Raw genomic sequence first — 21125 nt, forward strand, 5'->3', positions numbered from 1 at the left:
CTGCCTCTGAAATTAGTAATCCAAAGTGCTATATACTTCACTGATGCTGAAATAATGAGCCTCTGCTATGGCCAGAATTTTGACAAGATGTATAAAGTTCCACTCTCAATATAAACTCCCAACAAGTCTGGTTAAAAAGAATAGACTCTCCCCATAAGGAGAGTATAATTAGTATTATTAGTATTATACTTGGGAACCCTTTTAGTTCCAATCCTTTGTAGGGGTGATCACAGACTGTGTAACCCCCAATTGTTTTGAGGAGGATATACTACAGAATAAACTATAGGCTTTAAAGGTATTGGCTCCTGAAAATGACATTTCTACGAGTTTCCCTGACAGGAGTCAAGGCAGTCATTCCTTTCTTCCCCTATCTACCTAATTCATTGTGTTACCTTATTCACCAAGAATATCCCCTCTTCTGCTACATGTGGACTCATGTAGAAGAGCTGGTAGACTTTCTAAAACACTTTCCAAAAGACATCTTTCAGAATTCAGTCTAGTGAGGGGTTACAAGAAGGAAAAAGATTGCTTTCATCATCTATGACCTTCGCATTCTCAGCTCGGTCAGCCTCCACTGTACTAAAAGACAGTAGCAAGTATTAAAAGGAAGAATGGAGAGGGGAGGGAGGCGTTCTGTGTGGCTCAGTGAGTTAAGCATCTGACTCGAGACACTTGATTTTGGTTCAGGTCATGATCTCAGGGTCATGAAATTGGGCGCCATGTGGAGCTCTGAGCTCAGTGGGGCATCTGCTTGAGATTCTCTCTCTCTCTCTCTCTCTCTCAGCCCTTCCCCTAACTCATGCTCACTCACTTGCTCTCTCTCTCAAATAAATAAATCTTTTAAAAAGAAGGGAGAATGAGAAGCAGAGAAAAAACACAGGTGTTCCTTAGTCCAAACCACCCGTTTTAAACATAATTTTTATACCGTAATGGAAAAACTTGTGATGTAACATTTATGATACTTTATGCTTTTAATAGTTCGTTATTCCTTTGTCTACTCTCATGAGAATAAAAGTTCCACGATGGCAGAACTTTGTTAATATTTAGAATGGTCTCTGGCCCCTAGTGAGCACTTAATAACTATCTGTTGAAAGAAGGGAAAAAGTGCCACATCACAACCATCTCTTCTCTACCACCAACTAGGGAACCCCCACCCAAACCACTGGCAACTTACCAAGGCTTCCACCTCACAAGGACATCTATGGCAATGGAGGAGATTCATTCTGGCTTGCTGATGAACCCACTGGGCAGGAAGCCGCAATGTAAGTGACAGGTAGGTGGTAGTGTTGACCAAGGACAAGGTTTCTGGCTGCCCAGGAATCTGCATTTTTTAGAGGCATCCTAGGTGATTTTCTGCATAAACAAATTTTACACCATGAACATTTCCTTCATTGGGCAGGAACAATCTCAGAGGCTATTATAAAAAAATGTTTCACTGTGGAATGAAAACATTTCTTTAAAAAAAAAGATTTTATTTATTTATTCATGAAAGACAGAGACATAGGCAGAGGGAGAAGCAGGCTCCCCATAGGGAGCTGGATGTGGGACTCAATCCTGGAACCCCAGGATCACGTCCCAAGCCAAAGACAGACGCCCAACAGCTGAGCCATCCAAGCATCCTGGAATGAAAACATTTCTGTCTCACATGGCTTCCCTGGACTCAAATGGAACCTAAAGGAAGCACTGTGTAGAAGACACAGTACCTGGCTTATATTTAAATCCACTTCCTACACTAGTTATAATCTTAGGCAAGATAAGCAATCAGCAAAAATGGGAGAATGAAAAAAATGAAAGGTTAGATACATTACTTTCTAGTGTAGTCTAAACATTTTAAGACCTTTTTTATTCATACCACAATGGGGAAAATATCAATTAATTGCCTAATACCTACTAAAATTACCTTCCCTGCACCTTTCCACTAACTGGGCTAGCCTGCCAAAGCCACTTACCAGACTTCACAACGATTTGATAACCATGTACAGGATGTTGGTTTAAGTCTCTCCCAATTTTCTAGTAACCTCACTGGGCTAGACGGGGCTCAATATACCTCTTCACCAATGGCATGGCTTCTGATCACATCTGGTGTCACCTATAGGATAAGAAAGAAGGAAGAAGAAACAAATGTAAGGCAGAATAGCCAAGGTTTGAGATATATCTTCGATTTACTTTTACCACCTTAGTCAAGTAACCTAGCCCATACCATGGACCTCAGACTTTGTTTTTATCTGGCAGACTGCTGCAATACCCACAACTATTTTTTTCCTACAACTATTTTTTAATAAGGATTCTCATATTCATTTTAAATGAGATAACTTGGGTACAGAGGCACCAAGTAACTGGCTGTCTCAAAGGGTTAGAACTCATCTATTCTAATGCTCATCTTCCTAGCTGCCTGCAAGTCTTTCCCCTCTTTAGACTTTAATATCCCTCCTCTGAGGGAGGATAAACTTGATTTCTTAGGGACCCTTCTGCATCTGGCAATTATGAATGACCCTCCGTTCTATAATCCTGGCTTAAAGAGTTCCCTTAAAGTGGATGAAACCTCCATCTATCTAGCCAGTGGATGGCATTTGGTTCACACTAATGAGGAAAGATAACAAAACCCTGGGCTATGGGCCAAGGCCTGCCATTCACAATCTCAAATCCCACCAGGACTCACTTTCCCTGTATGTTAAAAGGAACTGAACATATCTATTGCCTTATGAGCTGCCTGGGTTACAAAAATGATCAAAGGGCCCTAGGTAGACCAATGGCTACTCCCCTAAGATTCAACAACTAGGAGGAACGGGACTCTAAGACCTAAGACCCACACAGGATAAGTCAAAGATCCCCAAGGGTCCTTTCTTTCTAAGAAAGCAACCTACTGCCTCTAAGTTTCCCAGTCCCTAGCTGCTTAGCATGAAAAGCAACACAGAAATCTGGCAATCCAGCAATGGCTATGAAAATCAGTAGATGCGGAACGGCTGGGTGGCTCAGCAGTTAAAAGTGTCTGCCTTCAGCTCAGGGCATGATCCTGGACTCCCAAGATCGAGTCCTGAAGCAGGCTCCATGCAGGGAGCCTGCCTCTCCCTCTCTCTGTGTCTCTCATGAATAAATAAATAAAATCTTTTAAAAAATCATTAGATGCTGACAACACCAGCTAATGCAAACTTCGTTTCCTGTTACCCAGTGAGGCAGACAACCCTCGAGGCCCAGGAAAATTCAAGGAGCCGTTTCTCAGGGCTCATTTTTAACTGTTTCATTTCCCATCAGCAAACTGTCTTACAATCTACTAATCACAAGGGCCAGGCAGAAAGCTCTCCTGCCATTAAGTGGGGGAAGATTTCATGCTGCCAAGCATTGGAGAAGGGGAGCAGAAGCCTTGAGGAGTTTGAGCCATCTCTTTGTTGGATAAAGTAAAGCAGCCATTACTAGAGCAGAATCTGCACACCTACAAAGTGGCAGCTGCCACTAGCAATTATTTAGCTTATTAAAGCCCATGGGGACAAGAATGGGAAAGAAATTTGTGGAGGGCATACTTGGGAAAGAAATGGTAACTGTAAATGTAAATGTGGACTCACTACCGTGAAATGCCCGCACAAAGAAGCCAAGAATAGTTAGTTAGTGCCTTTTTCTGAAGACAGAAATCTGATTTCCACCACTCCTTTCTCCCACTCCACCTGGCTCTTTTCTAAACTAAACTAACTTCTCTGGTTTCCAGCCCCCTTGCTGCCCAATTTATTTCACTTCTGTTTAAGTCAACAAATTTCAAAATAGAAATACTTTCAATGTTTGTCTAACTTTGAAAGTCCTAAATGCACACTGTGAAAAAAAATCCAGAATCCCAGAATGTTTAACACTCAGAGTATATATATATAAAAAAAAAAAAAAAACACTCAGAGTATGTTCTTCCAATTACTTTCATGAACACAAACACTGATTTTTATTTTACAAAAATTGGCTGAAAACCATACTACTGCTCTCTAGCTCTTTTTCAATTAATATATTTGAAAATATTCCAAGTAAAATATTCATCTACAAGACTACTTTTTATTTTTAACGCCATATTGTAATATCACATGAATACATCAAAATTTATCTACCCAAATTATTATTCATGAATAGCTGTTTTCTTTCCATTTTTATTGCTATGAATGTTGTAAACATTCCCAAACCTACATCTTTTAGAATATCCTTAGAATAGTTCCTTAGGATTTTAGCATATTTCAGGGTATACCCCTAGAAATGAAATTGCATGGTCAAAAGACATACAATATTTATTCTGCTACAACACATATTGCCAAACTGCCCCTACGAAGGATTACACTCAAACTGGATAACCTCACCAACACTAGTATAGCATTTTTTAATAATTGCCCATGTGATAGATATCAAATGCCATAATGCATTTTTTATGAGTACAAACATTTATTACTTAAGAGAATTACAAAGACGAGTAAGATACAGTCTCTGCCCTTGAGCTTAAATGAAGGGAGACAGACACAAACAGGTAACATTTACCACTGTCATGTTCATGATGGAGACAAATTAAAATTTCAGTTCATGGTGCTTCCTAAATTGACTCTGCATCTATTGCTAATAGAAAAGATCTAAAAAAAATATTATTTGAAAGTACTCCAAGTTAAAAATCTATCTGCTAAAATTCCAAGGAGTTGTACTAATGCTAAATCACCTCAGTGGTATTTTGATGTGACTTTGTTGTTTTCCTTCATCAAGTCTAAAAGTTAAGCACCAAGTAGAAGCTGCTCAGAAAATGACCTGTCATCCCTCCGCCCAGGCAGTGAAGTGAATGAAATAGGGCAATGTATTATGCGAAAGTTTCACTTGACTCTGGGCCTGGACTTCCATCTTTCCTTTTCCTACCGTTTCCAGTAAACGGTGAGCTGTAATCACTTTCTTTCAGACACCAAAAGGCTTCTCTTCCTGCAATCTCACTGCCAGGCAGATCTGCTTATGCATTGTTAGGCTGCAGTAGTATCCATTCCAACTTGAAAAATACAGATAAGAATAAAAAGAAACTGTTTTTCAGTATCACGAGTCAGATACAGATGAGCTCAAATTGGACACTACCACAAGCATTTTAAAAGCCTATCCAACAAAGATGGATGGGTATGCAATAAAGCAAATATAGCAAATTGTTCATTGTAACATCCAGTTGGTAGGTAGATAGGTTTCAATGTACAATTTTTCAACTTCTTTATATGTATATTTGATTTTTTTTTTATAAGACAATACAGGGGAAAATCCAACAAGCAGCTTGAAAAACAAGGCTGTAAGGGCCTTTTGCCCTATTTTACTCCTAGAATGAGACTATATTCTTTCCTTTTTGTTTTGTTTTAGATCTAGCTTTCTTGACTTGGGAGCTCTCAACTTTTTAATGACATGAAATGAATCACAATATACCCACAGGCAGGTTCCCAAGACAATGTGTGGGAGGTTAGGGAGGGTAATGGGGAAGGCCCTAAGCTCTTGGAAGTCCAGGCTTCCTAACTGTATTAAGAAGTCTAAGTAACTGAATATTTCAGAAACTCAATTTCTTTGTGTATTAGCATTCAGACCCTGTAAACATTTGCCTTGGCCTACCATTCTGCCTTATCTCACATCAGTTTGTTACTTTCCATATTCTCATGGCAAAGAGCTGTGTAGGAAGGGGGGATGTCAAGGGATGATAAGGCACCAAGGTATGATATGGTGAACGAAGTGAATTCTTCAGGTTAGGATATAACAAAAGGAATTTCTAGAAATGAAGCTCCAAACTTGATGTTGAAGTACATGGTATAACTGACTAACTGTAGGACCCTGGTGAAGGCCTTATAATCAATCTAGTTTGAAGTGTGTTCTAGCAGGCCCACCTGCAAAATAGGAAAAAGACCTGTTATAAGCAATAACAAATGAGGTAAATAAATAAATGAGTTTCTGAGACGCTAAAAATATCTTTGGTGAATGCAGAGGAACATGAAACCATCAGGGAGGCATTCTTTTTCTGTAAAGGACAGGTTTTATGTGCCACCAGGTCTGATGTAGTTACTCAACTTTGCTGTCGCAGGCCAAAAAAGGCCACAAAGAGGGATGCCTGGGGCTCAGCGGTTGGGGGTCTGCCTTCGGCCCAGGGCATGATCCTGGGGTCCTGGGATTGAGTCCTGCATTGGGCTCCCTGCATCTCTCTCTGCCTCTCTCTCTCTCTGTCTCTTATGAATAAATAAAATTTTTAAAAAGCCACAGAAAAATATCAACAAATAACATGTGTTCCAGTATAACTGTATTTGCAAAACCAAGCAGTCCATGGGTTGTATTTACCTACCCCTGATCTAGAATGTGCAGCTCTACCTAGGAACACCATTTGAAGGATGACATGAGGAGGAGTGAAAAGGAGATGAATCTACAGATAGGAACCATTTAGCAAACACTGGGCAGTGAGGATGAGGCTCCTGATCTGTTACCCAGGCCCCACCAAGGAAGAGATGGTCAGCAGCAGCAACAATAGCAATAGTAAATACCAAGGACTGAAATTCAAACACAAAAATAGCATCATCTCAGAAAAACTCCTAAGACAGATACAGAACTAGAAAGAAATAGCAAGCTTCTGACCACATGCATTTTGATTAAACAGTTGACAGTCCAGAGCCTGTGGAGATCACCTTAGCAGGCACACGATAAATGTTTATTGATGAGTCATTCATTTATTCATCCAATAAACATTTACTGAGGCCTACTAATGTGCCAGGCTGGGCTCTGGAGAAGAAGACATTGTCCCTGCCCTCAAGGAGCTTACAGTCTAGTTGAGAACACAGGAAGGGAGACAGGCATATACACAGACAATTACAATACAACCTGGTAAGTGCTAGAACACTTATCAGGTTGTATTATAATGGCCGATGTAAAATTTCTTCCCAGAGGGCGCTGCTCCAGGCTGCTGCTAGCTGTAACATCAAGAGAAGGGAGGAACAAATTATAAATATCAAAAGTTAAAGGCTTTTAGGCTATTTCAAATATTCAGGCTCTCCCTAACTCCTGATCAGAGATGGGTTTGGGAACTAGACACTGGCTTGTTGTAAAATGGGACTCCTACACTTAAAATAAGCAAAGACATCCATTAAAGAATCTTCTCAACCACCTCCTGTACAGTATAAACTCTGCTGTTTTGTTTTGCTTATTATACATCCCTTGACCGCCCCCATACATGTAAGCCTCATTTAACATCTGCAACTAACAAAATGCTGAAAAATGGAGCTTATGTATAACTGGAATAACCCAGTGTAACTGGATGGCAAGGAGCAATAAGTAACAAATCACTTGGCACTTCTAAATCCTATAATTCCCACCCCTCACTTTTGAAAAAGTGAAAATTAGAATGTTGTTAAATATATAAGATAGTACACAGCTCATGTTTTGGGAATGATAATTTAGAAAGGTTTCCTTAATAAATATAATTAAACAGATTCTCTGAACCACAAATAACAGACCCAGTTTCAGGAAACCTTCTAAGACACCCCACCCCAAAACCTTTAAGAATATCTATTCTAAATTACATATATAATAAGAAAATAAATAAGAAATAAAACAAGGAGGCAATACACTCTTCCCAACTGCTTTTCAACATTGAGTGATAATAGTAAGAGACTCCTTGAGGAGAGATTACTGGTGTTAACTAGTCATTTGGTTCAGATGGTTTTATACAAAGGATGGAATTTTTGTGTCCCATACTGTTCTTAATAAGGCTTAGGGTTTTAATGGCTCTTTTGTCCCTTTGCCAGCAAATTGAGCTGATGACATCAACAGATTGTTGCCATTTACACTGAGATCCCTGTCTCTGAGGCCACTATTTTATATGCTTAATATACTATTTCCCCCCCAAAGTCATTATATTGCTCTTGCCTACACTGTTCCATTCTGCCACTGTCAGCCCACACTCACAATGCCTTCTCATGTGTTGGTTTGTTCCTACTAGCATTTTACACCCCCAGAGCTTAATGTTACCTATAAATGTGGATGTTACACTATGTCCACATCCTCCTTCAGATCACTCAGAAGTATTCAAAGGAATATCAGTCCCAGATCAGATGGGGGAGAAGGTTCTGTTTTGTGTCTTGTCTAAGTTGGTTTCTTTTTATGTCTTGTCTAAGTTGGTTTCTTTTTAAAGACAAGACGTTGCCATGTCTTCTTCCCACACCCATAGCCAAAGACATAGCTATCTGTTTAAAGGAAGACAAATGTTATCACAAAGTGGATAGCAAGAATCTGACATGTATACCACAGAGCAGTTGTCTTTGGAATCACATCATTTCTTAAGACTCAATGGCAATACATGCCAGAAGTACATGTGCAACAAACCGCTTTTGTCATTTGCAATAAATGACAAGGGATAATAAATCCTTATACAGAACACACAATATACAGCTCTTACAAATACATACATTCAGACCCAAATTGAATAGTTCACAAAGGGAAGAACTAATAATTAACATTTGAGAATCCAGTCTCACCAGGAATCAGAGAAGTGGACAATAAAACAAAGATACCATTCTCTTACATACAGGGTAGCAAAAAAATTCTTCTAAATAACCAGGTACAAAAAAATGACATAGTATTCTGGAATGTTACTATAGCAAGTCTTAATAATGTTCAAACTTTTTGATGAACAATTCTAATTCTGGAACTCCATCCTATAAAGAAATAACTCAAAATAGGTAAATAATAAAAACTAAATGAAAATGAAAAGACATTCATCACATCATTTAAAATACTGAAAATTTAAAAATATTTCCATACAACAAGATATCATGAAACCATTAGATGACAATTGCAAAGAATGTTTAACGTGGAAAAATGTATGTTATAATGTTAAACAAAACACAACATAAAATAGTACAAATTTATGATCAACTGTAGAAAAATGCAGGGAATGAAAAGATGTGAACACATTTATAAACACAGGGTTATCTCTAGGAGGTCAAAATACAGATCCTTGGGATCCCTGGGTGGTGCAGCGGTTTGGCGCCTGCCTTTGGCCCAGGGCGCGATCCTGGAGACCCGGGATCGAATCCCACATCGGGCTCCCGGTGCATGGAGCCTGCTTCTCCCTCTGCCTGTGTCTCTGCCTCTCTCTCTCTCTCTCTGGGACTATCATAAGTAAATAAAAAAAAAGTACAGATCCTTTTCCCCCAAACTTGATGGTTATCCTCAAAGCTGCAATGACTATCAATTTCTAGATTGAGGGAACTATTCAAACTTAAACAATGGAAGAAAAATCACAAAATAGGAAAAATCACAAAATAGGAAAAAGATTTGACCACTTGCTTGAATCTCTCCTAATCCAAAATTTAAATACAACAATTAAAAGGCAAACAATAGTATGTATGTAACATTGCAGAAATCTGAGTAATACCCTTTATTTGAAGAACACTTTCAAACAGATAATAATAACACTAAACTAAAACTCCAACAGATAAATCAGTACAAGATCTGAACTAACATCACATGGAAGAAAATTAAACTGCTAAGAAATACGTGGAGGAAAAAGGAATCCAAACTCACTAGTAACCAAAGAAATGCAAAATTAAAATAATACTAGTTTTTGTCCATAACATATATATATATTTTAAAATAAACACCACTCAATGCTTGTTTAAGTAAAAATTGGTACGACCTTTACAGAATGAAATCTGTCAATACATACTGTTAAAGGTGTAGACATAGTAATTCCACTTCAGTGAATCTATTCCAACCAATAATAAAAGAAATGCATGTATTTTCAGTATTTTATTGTAAGAAAAAAAAGCAATAACCTTTCCTTTATTATTGGACATTTGTATTACCACACCAAAATATTAATAATGTGTAAGAAAAAATTCTCTACTGCAGCAAAAGACTGCTGTGTCAAAGCATTTGACCAGATCTCAAATCAGGCAAAACAAGAAGGGTGTGTCCAGTCTGCGGCAGTCGGCCATTTTAAACCCTCTGCAGAACAAAAAGCATAGAAGACAAGGGTAGATAAAGATAGCCACCCCAGTAGGCTCCCAACCAACAATTCATTACTTTTTGTCTTCTACATATGTAACCCTGTATGAGGCACTGAGTAAAAAGTAGCCAAGTGCAAACAGGTCTCCTAGCTTAAAAAGCATAGGTAAATTGCAAACAAAATTTGAAATCATAAAAGGGTCCTTTAAATGTGAACCCTCATCTCAGGCGATTAAAGCATAATTAAGAGCACAGCATTATGGAGTCATACAACCTGGATAAAAATCCAGTTTCAGCCATCCAAATGGATGTAAAGCCTTGGACAAGTTACTTGATCTTGTGTCCCCCATATTTCTCATTTGTAAAATATAAATAATAGCACTGCTACTTCATAAGATTGTCAAGGGTACTAAATGAGGTAAGGCATGTGTAAAAAACACGTAGATCAGTACCTGGCACATAGTTTTAAGTGCTATAGACGTTTAAATATAATTATTACTATAAGCAGAGAAATAGACCCAGGGAAGGAAAAGAACCAATATGAGATCACAGCCAGGATTACTGGGAAAGAACTGTCTCTTCAATTTTGAATCTTTGTGCTACATATTTAAGTGCTAAACTATTATTTTTAGCGATTTACAGTAGATCCTCACTGACAGCCCTCTGAGATCCACAACGGTACAGCAACCTAAAAAAAAAAAATCTTCCCCCTAGGCTAAAGTTTTAGAGAAAAAAATAATTTAGAGGAAAGGATATGAACCCTGGTCACCTTCATACCATCATTACCATTTACCCAAATCCTAGGTTTAAACACAGCCAAATCCTCACCCCTATATTCTGCAGGGGGTGGAAATCAAGGGCTTCTGACCAACATAACAGAATTCTCACGGTACTGCAATCACTGTGTTCTGCTACTCTGATGGGATGAGAGAACGTGTCCAGAGCTAAGTACAGCGGCCCAAAGTCTGACAGAGCCCTCCAAATGTGTATTGCTGGAATGTGGCCTGTCTCCAATGCTTCCGTTTTCCACACACAGCCAGCTGCCGAAACCTTTGAGAGTCATCATCGCCTCTGCATTTTCAAACCCGAGTTATCAATGGGCCAGCGAAAGGCTTAGATTCTGGGTTAATTTCTAGTGAATCTGGCCACAGCCTAGGACAACTCCCACTCGGTAGATCACCCAACCAGAAAGGTAGATTCTATTTCTCTGCAGGGCTCCCTAGCCCAAGATGGCCAAGCAAAGACAACTTACCTCCCCCCTCGCCATTTTGCAATCTTAATTACACGAGGGTGCGCGCCTCCCCTCCCCGTCATTCCGTCTGAAACACGCCTGCGCTACTCTCTCCTCCCAAAGCCAACCGTCACAATGTCGTCTCAAACACGCATGCGCTACTTCACTCTCCCAACTGCGGCTGCCAACTGCGTACTAGAAACTTTGCTTTCTTAGATATGCATTTGACGTCCCCCCGCCCCCAACGCCCCAAGCTTGGGCGTGCTTACCTCCCACTCTCCCCAACTGGGGCCCCTTCCCTCTCACATCAGGCCTTCTCAAATATACGAGCTTGATCCCGCGCCTCCCCCAACCTCTCAAATACACATGCGCGGCAACACGAGCCTCTCCTATTCCCTGCCCTCCCTCCTACGTTTCTTAGATATACACGCCTGATGCTATCTGGGCGTATTTCTCGCCATAGTTGTGCCTCACTACTCAAGGAGAGACACTACCAGCATTTCCTCATTGGGGTAGGTGTGATAAACTAGGGAAGTGGAATACTGGAAAGACGGCATTGCTGGTAACCACAGAGAGCAAATCTAGATGGAATCCGCCCCGGCCCCCAGGGAGGAGCTGGAGTATCCTCAGACTCCCTAATTAGATCCACCACCCAGAACAAAGGCAGAGAAAGCTCTCATAATTGGATGGGCCTAGTCCTAAAGCCAATCCTTTAAATACACTTTCTGCTGCATACGAGGAACCCCAAATTTTTAAACAGAACATTATGAAAAATACCGACGCTCATGTACCTCAACCCTAATTAGAGAGGAGTCTATATAGCCTTTCACAGTGGAAACGCTCAACATCCTTTTGTAGGTCTGAAACCCATGCTCTCCCCCACTTTTTCCTCCTGTGAACCGGAAGAACACACAGATCAAGGATCTCCCTGCTAAGAGTTCCCTCCGCCGCCCTCCATGTTCTTTTCCTACCTCCTGGCAGAATCGAGTGTCGTAGCATGAATTCTTAGCGCTTGCTGCTGCAAGACAGGGTACAGGGAACGGCGGCACAGAGTTCGCAGATCTAGGGCGGCTGCACAGACCAAGGTAGAACTGGACAGTCAACTGAGCGACACCCGCGCCTCCGGCCGCAGCGCTGATGCCAGTTAAAGGACTGCCTCTCCAGGGTCGCCGCAGTTTGCGTCTGGCGCATGCGCTGAGTACGCCCTCTTCTCTCCACCCCCACCCACTACCGCTTTTCCGAGGTTAACCTTTTAGCCCGCTTCACCTTTTCCCCAGGGCCCAGGACCCTAGCCTATCCTGCTTCTTCTTTTCCTTTCCTTGGTCTCACCGGCCTCCATCACCATCCCTTCTTTAGCCCATTTTTCCTTTGTCAATCCCTCTCCTATTCTTAGCTCAGCGTTTCATTGCTAAGTCCCCTGTTGGCTGTTTTTATTTGCTCTTTGTATTCTTTTCGTTGTAAGTTTTATTGAGATATAATTTTGTGTCATACAATGCCCCACCTTAAGGTGTACAATGCAATGGATTTTAGTATATTGACATAGTTGTACAGCCATCCCCACCACTTTAGAACTTCCTTTAGAAAAAGAAACCTCACACTATTAACATATCTTTGTGTTCTTTACATTTTTATTTAAACATGTAATGTTTTAACATCGACATTTTTGTTTTTATAGCTGTAACAATGTGTCATTCTAACTATTTTTCCATGTTTCTAATTCTCATATTTATCTTTTTAAATAAATGGGCATTCATTTTTTAAGTATTGTAAAATTGAAGTCAGCATATAATAATTCTTGCAGATGTAGTTACTTGCTCTTTCCACTTCTCTTCCTTTTGATAAATTTCCCTAATCTACAATGGTCCCATCTGAAAAGAAATTCAAAAAGGAGGCATAAGCTGTAAATTTTGAACCCTATAAAATAGAGTCTTGGGCCTACCTATTTATCTGAACTTTCCAGTTCATAAGCAGTTCCTCAGAAGTGGTAAAGGAGAAATTTGGAGACCTCTGGTGTATCTGCCCATTTTAGGCTAACATTCTGAGGCTCTATTTCCCTCTTTTCACTCACCTTATACCCTCTCTTAGAGGATGTGATGGTTAATTTTATATGCCAACTTGGCTGGGCCATGGTGCCCAGATATGTGGTCAAATATTATTCTGGATGTTTCTGTGAGGGTGGTTTTGGATGAGATTAACATTTAAATCTGTGGACTTTGAGTGAAGCAGATTACCTTCCATAAGGTGGGTGGCCTTATCCATTAGTTGAAGGCCTGAATAGAAGAAAAGACTAACCTTCCCCAAGCAAGAGAGAATTCTGCCAGCACGTAGCCTTTAGACTTGAACTGCAACATCAATTCTTCTAATTGATAAACCCTATTTTACTTCCAGAACTATGGCTACAAATGAGTACAGAAAGTGGACTTTTTGACTTTCCAACTTCTCAAACAAGAAGGATAATTAAGGAACGCCTGGGTGGCATTGGGTGAGAGTCTGCCTTCAACTCAAGGCATGATACCAGGGTTCTGGGATCAAGTCCCACATTGGGCTCCCCACAGGGAGCCTGCTTCTCCCTTTGCCTGTGTCTCTGCCTCTCTTTCTGTGTCTCTCATGAATAAATAAATAAATAAAATCTTAAAAAAAGAAGGATAATTAAATGAAGATTGAGTAAGCCAGTTCAGAGTACCCAGCTCAGTGGTACATACAATAAAGGGATTATTCAACCAGGAGTTGGGAAACAAGAGATGTAGTCCTAGCTCTGTCACTGTCTTAACTTGATCTTGGGAAGATTACTTCTTCTTTTGGGCTTAACAGAGTTTATCTAGTAATTATTGAAGAGAAAGATTTTAAGCAAGAGAATGATGTGGTCAACTTTGCATTTTAGAAAATCACTTGGTCAAGAGATAATGTAGACCTGCTTTAGAGGAGTTGTGGGATGAGAGAAATGTTATGCCTTAGAGAAATATTTAAAATGTTAAAGCATTTTGTAATGATAAAGGGGGTGATTTATCAAGAAACTATGACAACTAAAAACATATATGAACCTAACAAAAGATCGCCCAAATGGGAAGAAACAGACAACATTGAATAGATGAATAAATAATCCAACACTAATAATGGGAGACTTTAATATTCTATTCTCAATAATGGATCCTACAAGTAGACGGAAAATCAGCAATGATATAGAAAACTGGAACAATACTACCAGTCAAAGTGATCTAATTGACATCTAGAGAATACTCCAAAATAACATGCTAGGGAATGCAGAACAAACATTCTTCTCAAGCACTCATGAAACATTTTCTAAGACAGACCATATGCTAGACCATAAAGCAAGCTTCAATAAATGTAAAATGATTGAAATTATACAAAATATATTCTCTAATAATAATAGAATAAAATTACAGATCGATAATAGAAGGAAATTTTGGGAAATTACAGAAATGTGGAAATTCGATATTGCAGTCCTGAATATCCAATGGCTTAAAAAAGTAATCACAAAGAAAATTAATAAACACTTTGAGATAAATGGAAAAGAAAACACAACATACCAAAATTTGTGGCATGCAGCTCAGAGGCCATAGCAGTGAAATATGGGAGTAGTGCTCAGAGGGATATATATAGCTGTAAATACCATACAAAAACAGGAGAGGGGCAGCCAGGGTGGCTCAGCGGTTTAGTGCCGCCTTCGGCCCAGGGCATGATCCTGAAGACCTGGATCAAGTCCAACATAGGGCTCCCTGCGTGGAGCCTGCTTCTCCCTCTGTCTCTGCCTCTCTCTCTCTCTCTCTCATGAATAAATAAATAAAATCTTTAAAAATATATAAATAAAAATAAAAACAGGAGAGATCTCAAGTCAATAACCTAATCCTCCACCTTAAGAAACTGAACATAGAAGATCAAGCTAAGTTTAAAGCAACAGAAGGAAAGAATAAAGATTAGAGTGAAAATAAATGAAATAAAGAGTTGAAAAAAAAAGCTAGAGAAAATTGACAAAGACAAAAGTGGCTTTTTCAAAGATCAGGAAAATTGAAAAAATCTTTAGCTGGACTGGCCACGAAAAAGAGAAAGGTGAAGCAGTGGTGGTGGAGGGGGTTGGGGTGGGGAATTTGAAATGTGTAAGTGTATAAGGTAGACCAAAAGATGGTATAGGTAAGAGAGGGCTAAATGTTCATTCTCTGAAATGAAAAATCATATATAAATTGAAACATCTAAAGTTGTAACATCAAGAACTCATAAGTAGTATTTATAGCTATGACTATTTTTTTATTTATTTTTTAGTTATGACTCTTTAAATCAGTGTGTTTTATTTTTTTTTAATTTTTATTTATTTATTATAGTCACAGAGAGAGAGGCAGAGACACAGGCAGAGGGAGAGAAGCAGGCTCCATGCACCGGGAGCCTGACGTGGGATTCGATCCCGGGTCTCCAGGATCGCGCCCTGGGCCAAAGGCAGGCGCCAAACCGCTGCGCCACCCAGGGATCCCAAATCAGTGTGTTTTAAACTGTGAGTTACAATCATTTAATGTATTTGAGAGATCAGTTTCATAGGTCACCACCAGCAGTTACTACAACATGAATAGAAAATATCATAGACAAATTATGGAAAGAATCCAAATGTCCATCAACTGATGAATGGATAAAGAATATGTGGTATATATATAAATATTTCATTGTGAAGAATGAATTCTTGCCACTTGCAACAAAGTGGATGGAGCTAGAAAGTAGTATGCTAGTGAAATAAGTCAGTCAGAGAAACACAAACACCATATGATTTCACTCATATATAGAATTTAAGAAACAAAACAGAGGAACATGGGGGGGGGGGGGGAAGAGGCAAACCAGGAAACAGACTTAACTATGCAGAACAAGCTGAGAGTTACTGAAGGGGAGGTGGGTCAAGGTACAGGTTAAATAGATGATGGGTATTAAGGAGGGCACTTGTAGTGATGAGCACTGGGTGTTGCACGTAAATGAAGTCACTAAATTCTTCACCTGAAACTAATATTACACTGTATATTAACTAACCGGAATTTAATTAAAACTTTAAAAAGAAAAAAAAAGGTATTTGCCTCAAGGGGGGAAAAGAGTTGCGGATGCACACAAATTCATCACCTAAATCCAAAATTTCATGTTGTCTTCCCATATATTAAACTGAATTAGATTTTCAGGATCTCAAGTCTCAAGAAAAACAGGAAAGAATATATTTCCTTATAGAAATCATTTGTGGGGCCCTTGGGTGGTTCAGTCGGTTAAGTGTCTGCCTTTGTCTTGGATCATGGTCCAGGAGTCCTGGGATCCAGCCACACATCAGTTGGGCTCTCTGTTCAGCAGGGAGTCTACTTTTCCCTCTGCTCCTCACCCGGCTCTGGCTCTCCCTCTCAAATAAATAAATAAAATCTTTTTTAAAAAAGAAATAATTTGCTCTCCTAATTCAAACTTTATGTCATAGTGTCTAGTGTTCTATACATATAGAATGAATATTATTTCCTCTTTCTTCTTTTTTTACCCAACAGTCCTAGGCTAGGAAACACAGCTGGTGGTATAATGAACCTAAGGTATATAGATATAGACATAAATTTCATAGTTACTTCATCATTTTAAGTTCCCTTTTGCCGTATGCATTATTACACATTCCAGTGTGTGTAGCTTACATTATTATATGATCCTAATTTTTAGGTGAGTCTATTTTAAATATATTGGAAATTTCTAAATTAAAAAAATTTTAAGGTCTTATGTATTTATTCAAGAGAGACACACAGAGAGAGGCAGAGACATAGGCAGAGGGAGAAGCAGGCTTTACGCAGGGAGCCCGGTGTGGGACTCGATCCAGGTCTTCAGGATCATGCCCTGGGCCGAAGACAGGTCCCAAACTGCTGAGCCATGCAGGCATCCCTAAATTTAAAAAAAAAGTTAATGGATAGAGAACTTGTTAGATTTTCTAGTTGTATCAAGTTATGGTAGTTTGTGTATTATAAGAAATTTGTCCATTTTATTAGGTTATCAAATTTATTGGCATAAATAAATGATTCTTTTAATATCTAAAATAAAAAACATCAAAGTGCATTGCACACATTAAAAGTAAATTTTTTTTCTTAAATTTTTTGAGTTCTAACACACATATCTTCTATTGTGATGTAGTATGCATATCTTCATGTCTCAAAGTTGTTTGAAAATCAATACTTAAACTATGTACATATATTACTTCTATAAAAGTATAAACCTTAAGGGAGACATAAATGTGATAATAAGGTTAATTTAATAAGTATATATCAAATTTTGAACCACAGAGAGAATTTTTGCCTTTTGCAACCATTTATGCAGCATCATTTAATTGTTAGGAATAAAACTCTTTTCATTACTATGTATACATGGCAACTGCTCATGCTTTTTGGCTGTAAACATTAATTTTTGAAAATATTTATCTTTACTCAAAATGGATGAAAGATCTAAATGTGAGACAAGATTCCATCAAAATCCTAGAGGAGAACACAGGCAACACCCTTTTTGAACTTGGCCACAGCAACTTCTTGCAAGATACATCCATGAAGGCAAGAGAAATAAAAGCAAAAATGAATTATTGGGACTTCATCAAGATAAGAAACTCCTGCACAGCAAAAGAAACAGTCAACAAAACTAAAAGACATCCTACAGAATGGGAGAAGATATTTGCAAATGACCTATCAGATAAAGGGCTAGTATCCAAGATCTATAAAGAATTTATTAACTCAACAGCAAAGAAACAACCAATCCAATCATGAAATGGGCCAAAGACATGAACAGAAATTTCACAGAGGAAGACATAGACATGGCCAAGAAGCACATGAGAAAATGCTCCACATCACTTGCCATCAGGGAAATACAAATCCAAACCACAATGAGATACCACTTCACACCAGTGAGAATGGGGAAAATTAAGGCAGGAAACAACAAATGTTGGAGAGGATGTGGAGAAAGGGGAACCCTCTTGCACTGTTGGTGGGAATGTGAACTGGTACAGCCACTCTGGAAAATGGTATGGAAGTTCCTCAAAGAGTTCAAAATAGATCTGCCCTATGACCCAGCAATTGCACAGCTGGGGATTTACCCCAAAGATACAGATGCAATGAAATGCCGGGACACCTGCACCCCGATGTTTATAGCAGCAATCTCCACAACAGCCAAACTGTGGAAGGGGCCTCAGTGCCCATCGAAAGATGAATGGATAAAGAAGATGTGGTCTATGTATACAATGGAATATTACTCAGCAATTAGAAACGACAAATACCCACCATTTGCTTCGACATGGATGGAACTGGAGGGTATTATGCTGAGTGAAATAAGTCAACCGGAGAAGGACAAACATTATATGGTCTCATTCATTTGGGGAATATAAAAAATAGTGAAAGGGAATAAAGGGAAAGGAGAGAAAATGAGTGAAAATATCAGTGAGTGTGACAAAACATGAGAGACACCTAACTCTGGGAAATCAACAAGGGGCAGTTGAAGGGGAAGTGGGCGGGGGTTTGTGGTGACTGGGTGATGGGCACTGAGGGGGGCACTTGGCGGGATGAGCACTGGGTGTTATGCTATATGTTGGCAAATTGAACTCCAATAAAAAAATTTAAAAACTAAAAATAAATAAAAAAGAAAATATTTATCTTTCTCATTGCATTTATGGAACTGGTGGCACATTCCAACCAAGTCATTTTGAAAATAAAGACCAACGGCTACACATGCTATTCTTATGTCTGTGTTTTACCAAATACGTTTGTATTGCCTGTCTGATAAAAATTCAGATGCAAAGCATATAGTTAACTAGTAACTTAAAGAAAAATATTGTGAGTTTTTTAAATTACCAACAAACTAAACTCATTTCAAAAATAGTAAAGTACAGGGGAGGAAAATAAGAAGAAAAAAACTGTATTCAGTCATATAAACCCAAAATAGCTATGGTTGATATTTCAGTGTCTAGTATTCCATACTTATTTGTATATCTATATAAATGAACATGTCCGTAAATCTTGATATAGTTTATATAAGACAAACAATTTAGAAAACAATAAAGAGGAAATGTGTCCAATTTTAAATTATGGTTGTATAACTTATTTTCCAATTAATAATCTGTTCTTTATACTGACTGCTTCACCCCTGTTATGTTTTTTAACTTAAGTGGTGGTGATTATGTTGAAAACTAGGATTCCTTCAATAAAATATGAAAGATTGTGAGTAAATCCCACTGTGGCATTTTATTTATTTATTTATTTATTTATTTATTTATTTTTAATTTTTAAAAAATATTTTATTTATTTATTCATGAGAGACAGAGAGAGTGAGAGAGAGGCAGAGACACAGGCAGAGGGAGAAACAGGCTCCACGCAGGAAGTCTGACATGGGACTGATTCCGAGACTCCAGGATCACACCCTGGACTGAAGTCGGAGCTAAACCGCTGAGCCTCATGGGATGTCCCTTATTTATTTTTAAAGATTTTATTTATTTATTTGACAGAGAGAGAGGGGGAGAGCAGGAAGCAGGGGGAGAGGCAGAGTGAGAAGCAGATCCCGCGTTAAGCAGGGAATCTGACTGGGGGCTGGATCAGGAACCCAGTGATAATGACCTGAGCCTATGGCGCTTAACTGACTCAGCCACCCAGGTACCCCTTACCGTGGCATTTTAAAGATTTTTTCTACCTTACATACCTTACTTATATCTTTATGAACATTTGTATTTTATTTTTTAAAACAAAAAGGACATTAGTCTAATTTGCTATAATTTGTTTCTTTCCTTTACTAGATTAATTTCATACAGATTTTTCCTATGTCCGTAGGGAATATACAAAAACGTCATCCACTAGATCACAAAGAAGACCTAACTCTTAATTACAAGGAACCGTACAGGGTATATTTTCTGGACTGGGAGGGATTCAAACAAACTTAAAGATCCAAGTATTTATCATTTTAAAAAACACACCAACACTCAGCCCTGCTTTTGGCTTCAAGGATAGAAAAAGTCAGGGGGGAAGGGCAGCTGGAATGCCGGTGACACATAATTGGGGCCATGCGCAAACCTTGTGTGACGTTGCTGAGGCCCCTAGAGAAAACCGGCCACTTGTTTCTAAGCCGCCCTAAGGGGAGTTGCCTCTGAGCCTCTGGGGCAGTGGTGGGCCCGCTCACCCTAAGATCTCACTGCCACCATGAGCAGTAAGGAATGTTTCAGGTGTGGACGCTCTGGCCACTGGGCCAGGGGATGCCCTAGAGTAGGAGGGAGTCGAGGGCGTGGAGCTAGAGGCCGTGGCAGAGGTTCTCCGTGCAGTTCCACCAATCTACCTGACATCTGTTACCGCTGTGGTAAGTCTGGTCATCATGCTAAGAATTGTGACCTTCTCGAAGACATCTGCTACAACTGTGGGAGAAGTGGCCACATCGCTAAAGACTGTATTGAGCCTAAAAGAGAGAGAGAGCAGTGCTGTTACACTTGTGGCCGACCAGGCCATCTGGCTCGTGATTGTGACCGTCAGGAAGAGCAGAAGTGCTACTCTTGTGGTGAATATGGCCACATTCAGAAAGACTGTACCCAAGTTAAGTGTTACCGTTGTGGCGAGACAGGCCACGTGGCCATCAACTGCAGCAAAACGAGTGAAGTCAACTGTTACCGCTGTGGCGAGTCGGGACATCTGGCCCGGGAATGCCCTATTGAGGCCACCGCTTAATATTTCCCCTTTGTCTTCCCCCTCTTCCGTTTACTGATTGATAATTGTATTATTTTCTCTGAAACCTCTTCACTGACCAAAAGTTGATAAATGGAGGCTAATCCCAGGTCAGTGAGCTTTAATTACCACGTTGAAGGAGGAAACGGCTGGAAAAATCTCAAAAAAAGTTGTTCACTTTTAGATGTCTTATACTGTAATGTGTTTCCGCGCCACTGGTGAACCTGATTATTGGACAGTCATACTAGGCATTA

At 39.4% G+C, this 21125-nt stretch overlaps 1 protein-coding gene and 1 long non-coding RNA gene across 21 annotated transcripts in view; one reads left to right on the forward strand and one right to left on the reverse strand.

Annotated features, from left to right (window-relative positions):
* LOC112911810 (uncharacterized) overlaps nucleotides 1-12573 on the reverse strand; it is a 52931-nt gene extending 40358 nt beyond the window's left edge. For 11 of the 20 annotated variants that reach the window (XR_011998301.1, XR_003233431.2, XR_011998314.1 and 8 more), the window contains exons 1-3: nucleotides 12160-12417; nucleotides 1950-2089; nucleotides 1175-1353 (exon numbers count right to left, since the gene is read on the reverse strand). This is a non-coding gene — a long non-coding RNA (uncharacterized lncRNA). Of the gene's footprint in view, nucleotides 1-1174; nucleotides 1354-1949; nucleotides 2090-4863; nucleotides 4988-11209; nucleotides 11514-12159 lie in introns of those variants that run through there. The other 9 variants (XR_011998312.1, XR_011998310.1, XR_011998304.1 and 6 more) reach the window with 4 other exon arrangements.
* A 7785-nt stretch (nucleotides 12574-20358) lies between these two features.
* Nucleotides 20359-20874, forward strand: ZCCHC13 (zinc finger CCHC-type containing 13). Its single transcript, XM_072743729.1, has one exon. The coding sequence runs from the start codon at nucleotides 20359-20361 to the stop codon at nucleotides 20872-20874; it is 516 nt and encodes a 171-aa protein (XP_072599830.1).
* Nucleotides 20875-21125: the final 251 nt, after the last annotated feature.

Source organism: Vulpes vulpes, chromosome X (genome assembly GCF_048418805.1).
Source record: "Vulpes vulpes isolate BD-2025 chromosome X, VulVul3, whole genome shotgun sequence".
Lineage (NCBI taxonomy): Eukaryota > Metazoa > Chordata > Mammalia > Carnivora > Canidae > Vulpes > Vulpes vulpes.

Coding starts and splice junctions, on each gene's coding strand:
- ZCCHC13 (XM_072743729.1), top strand. CDS start 20,359: ATGAGCAGTAAGGAATGTTTCAGGTGTGGACGCTCTGGCCACTGGGCC.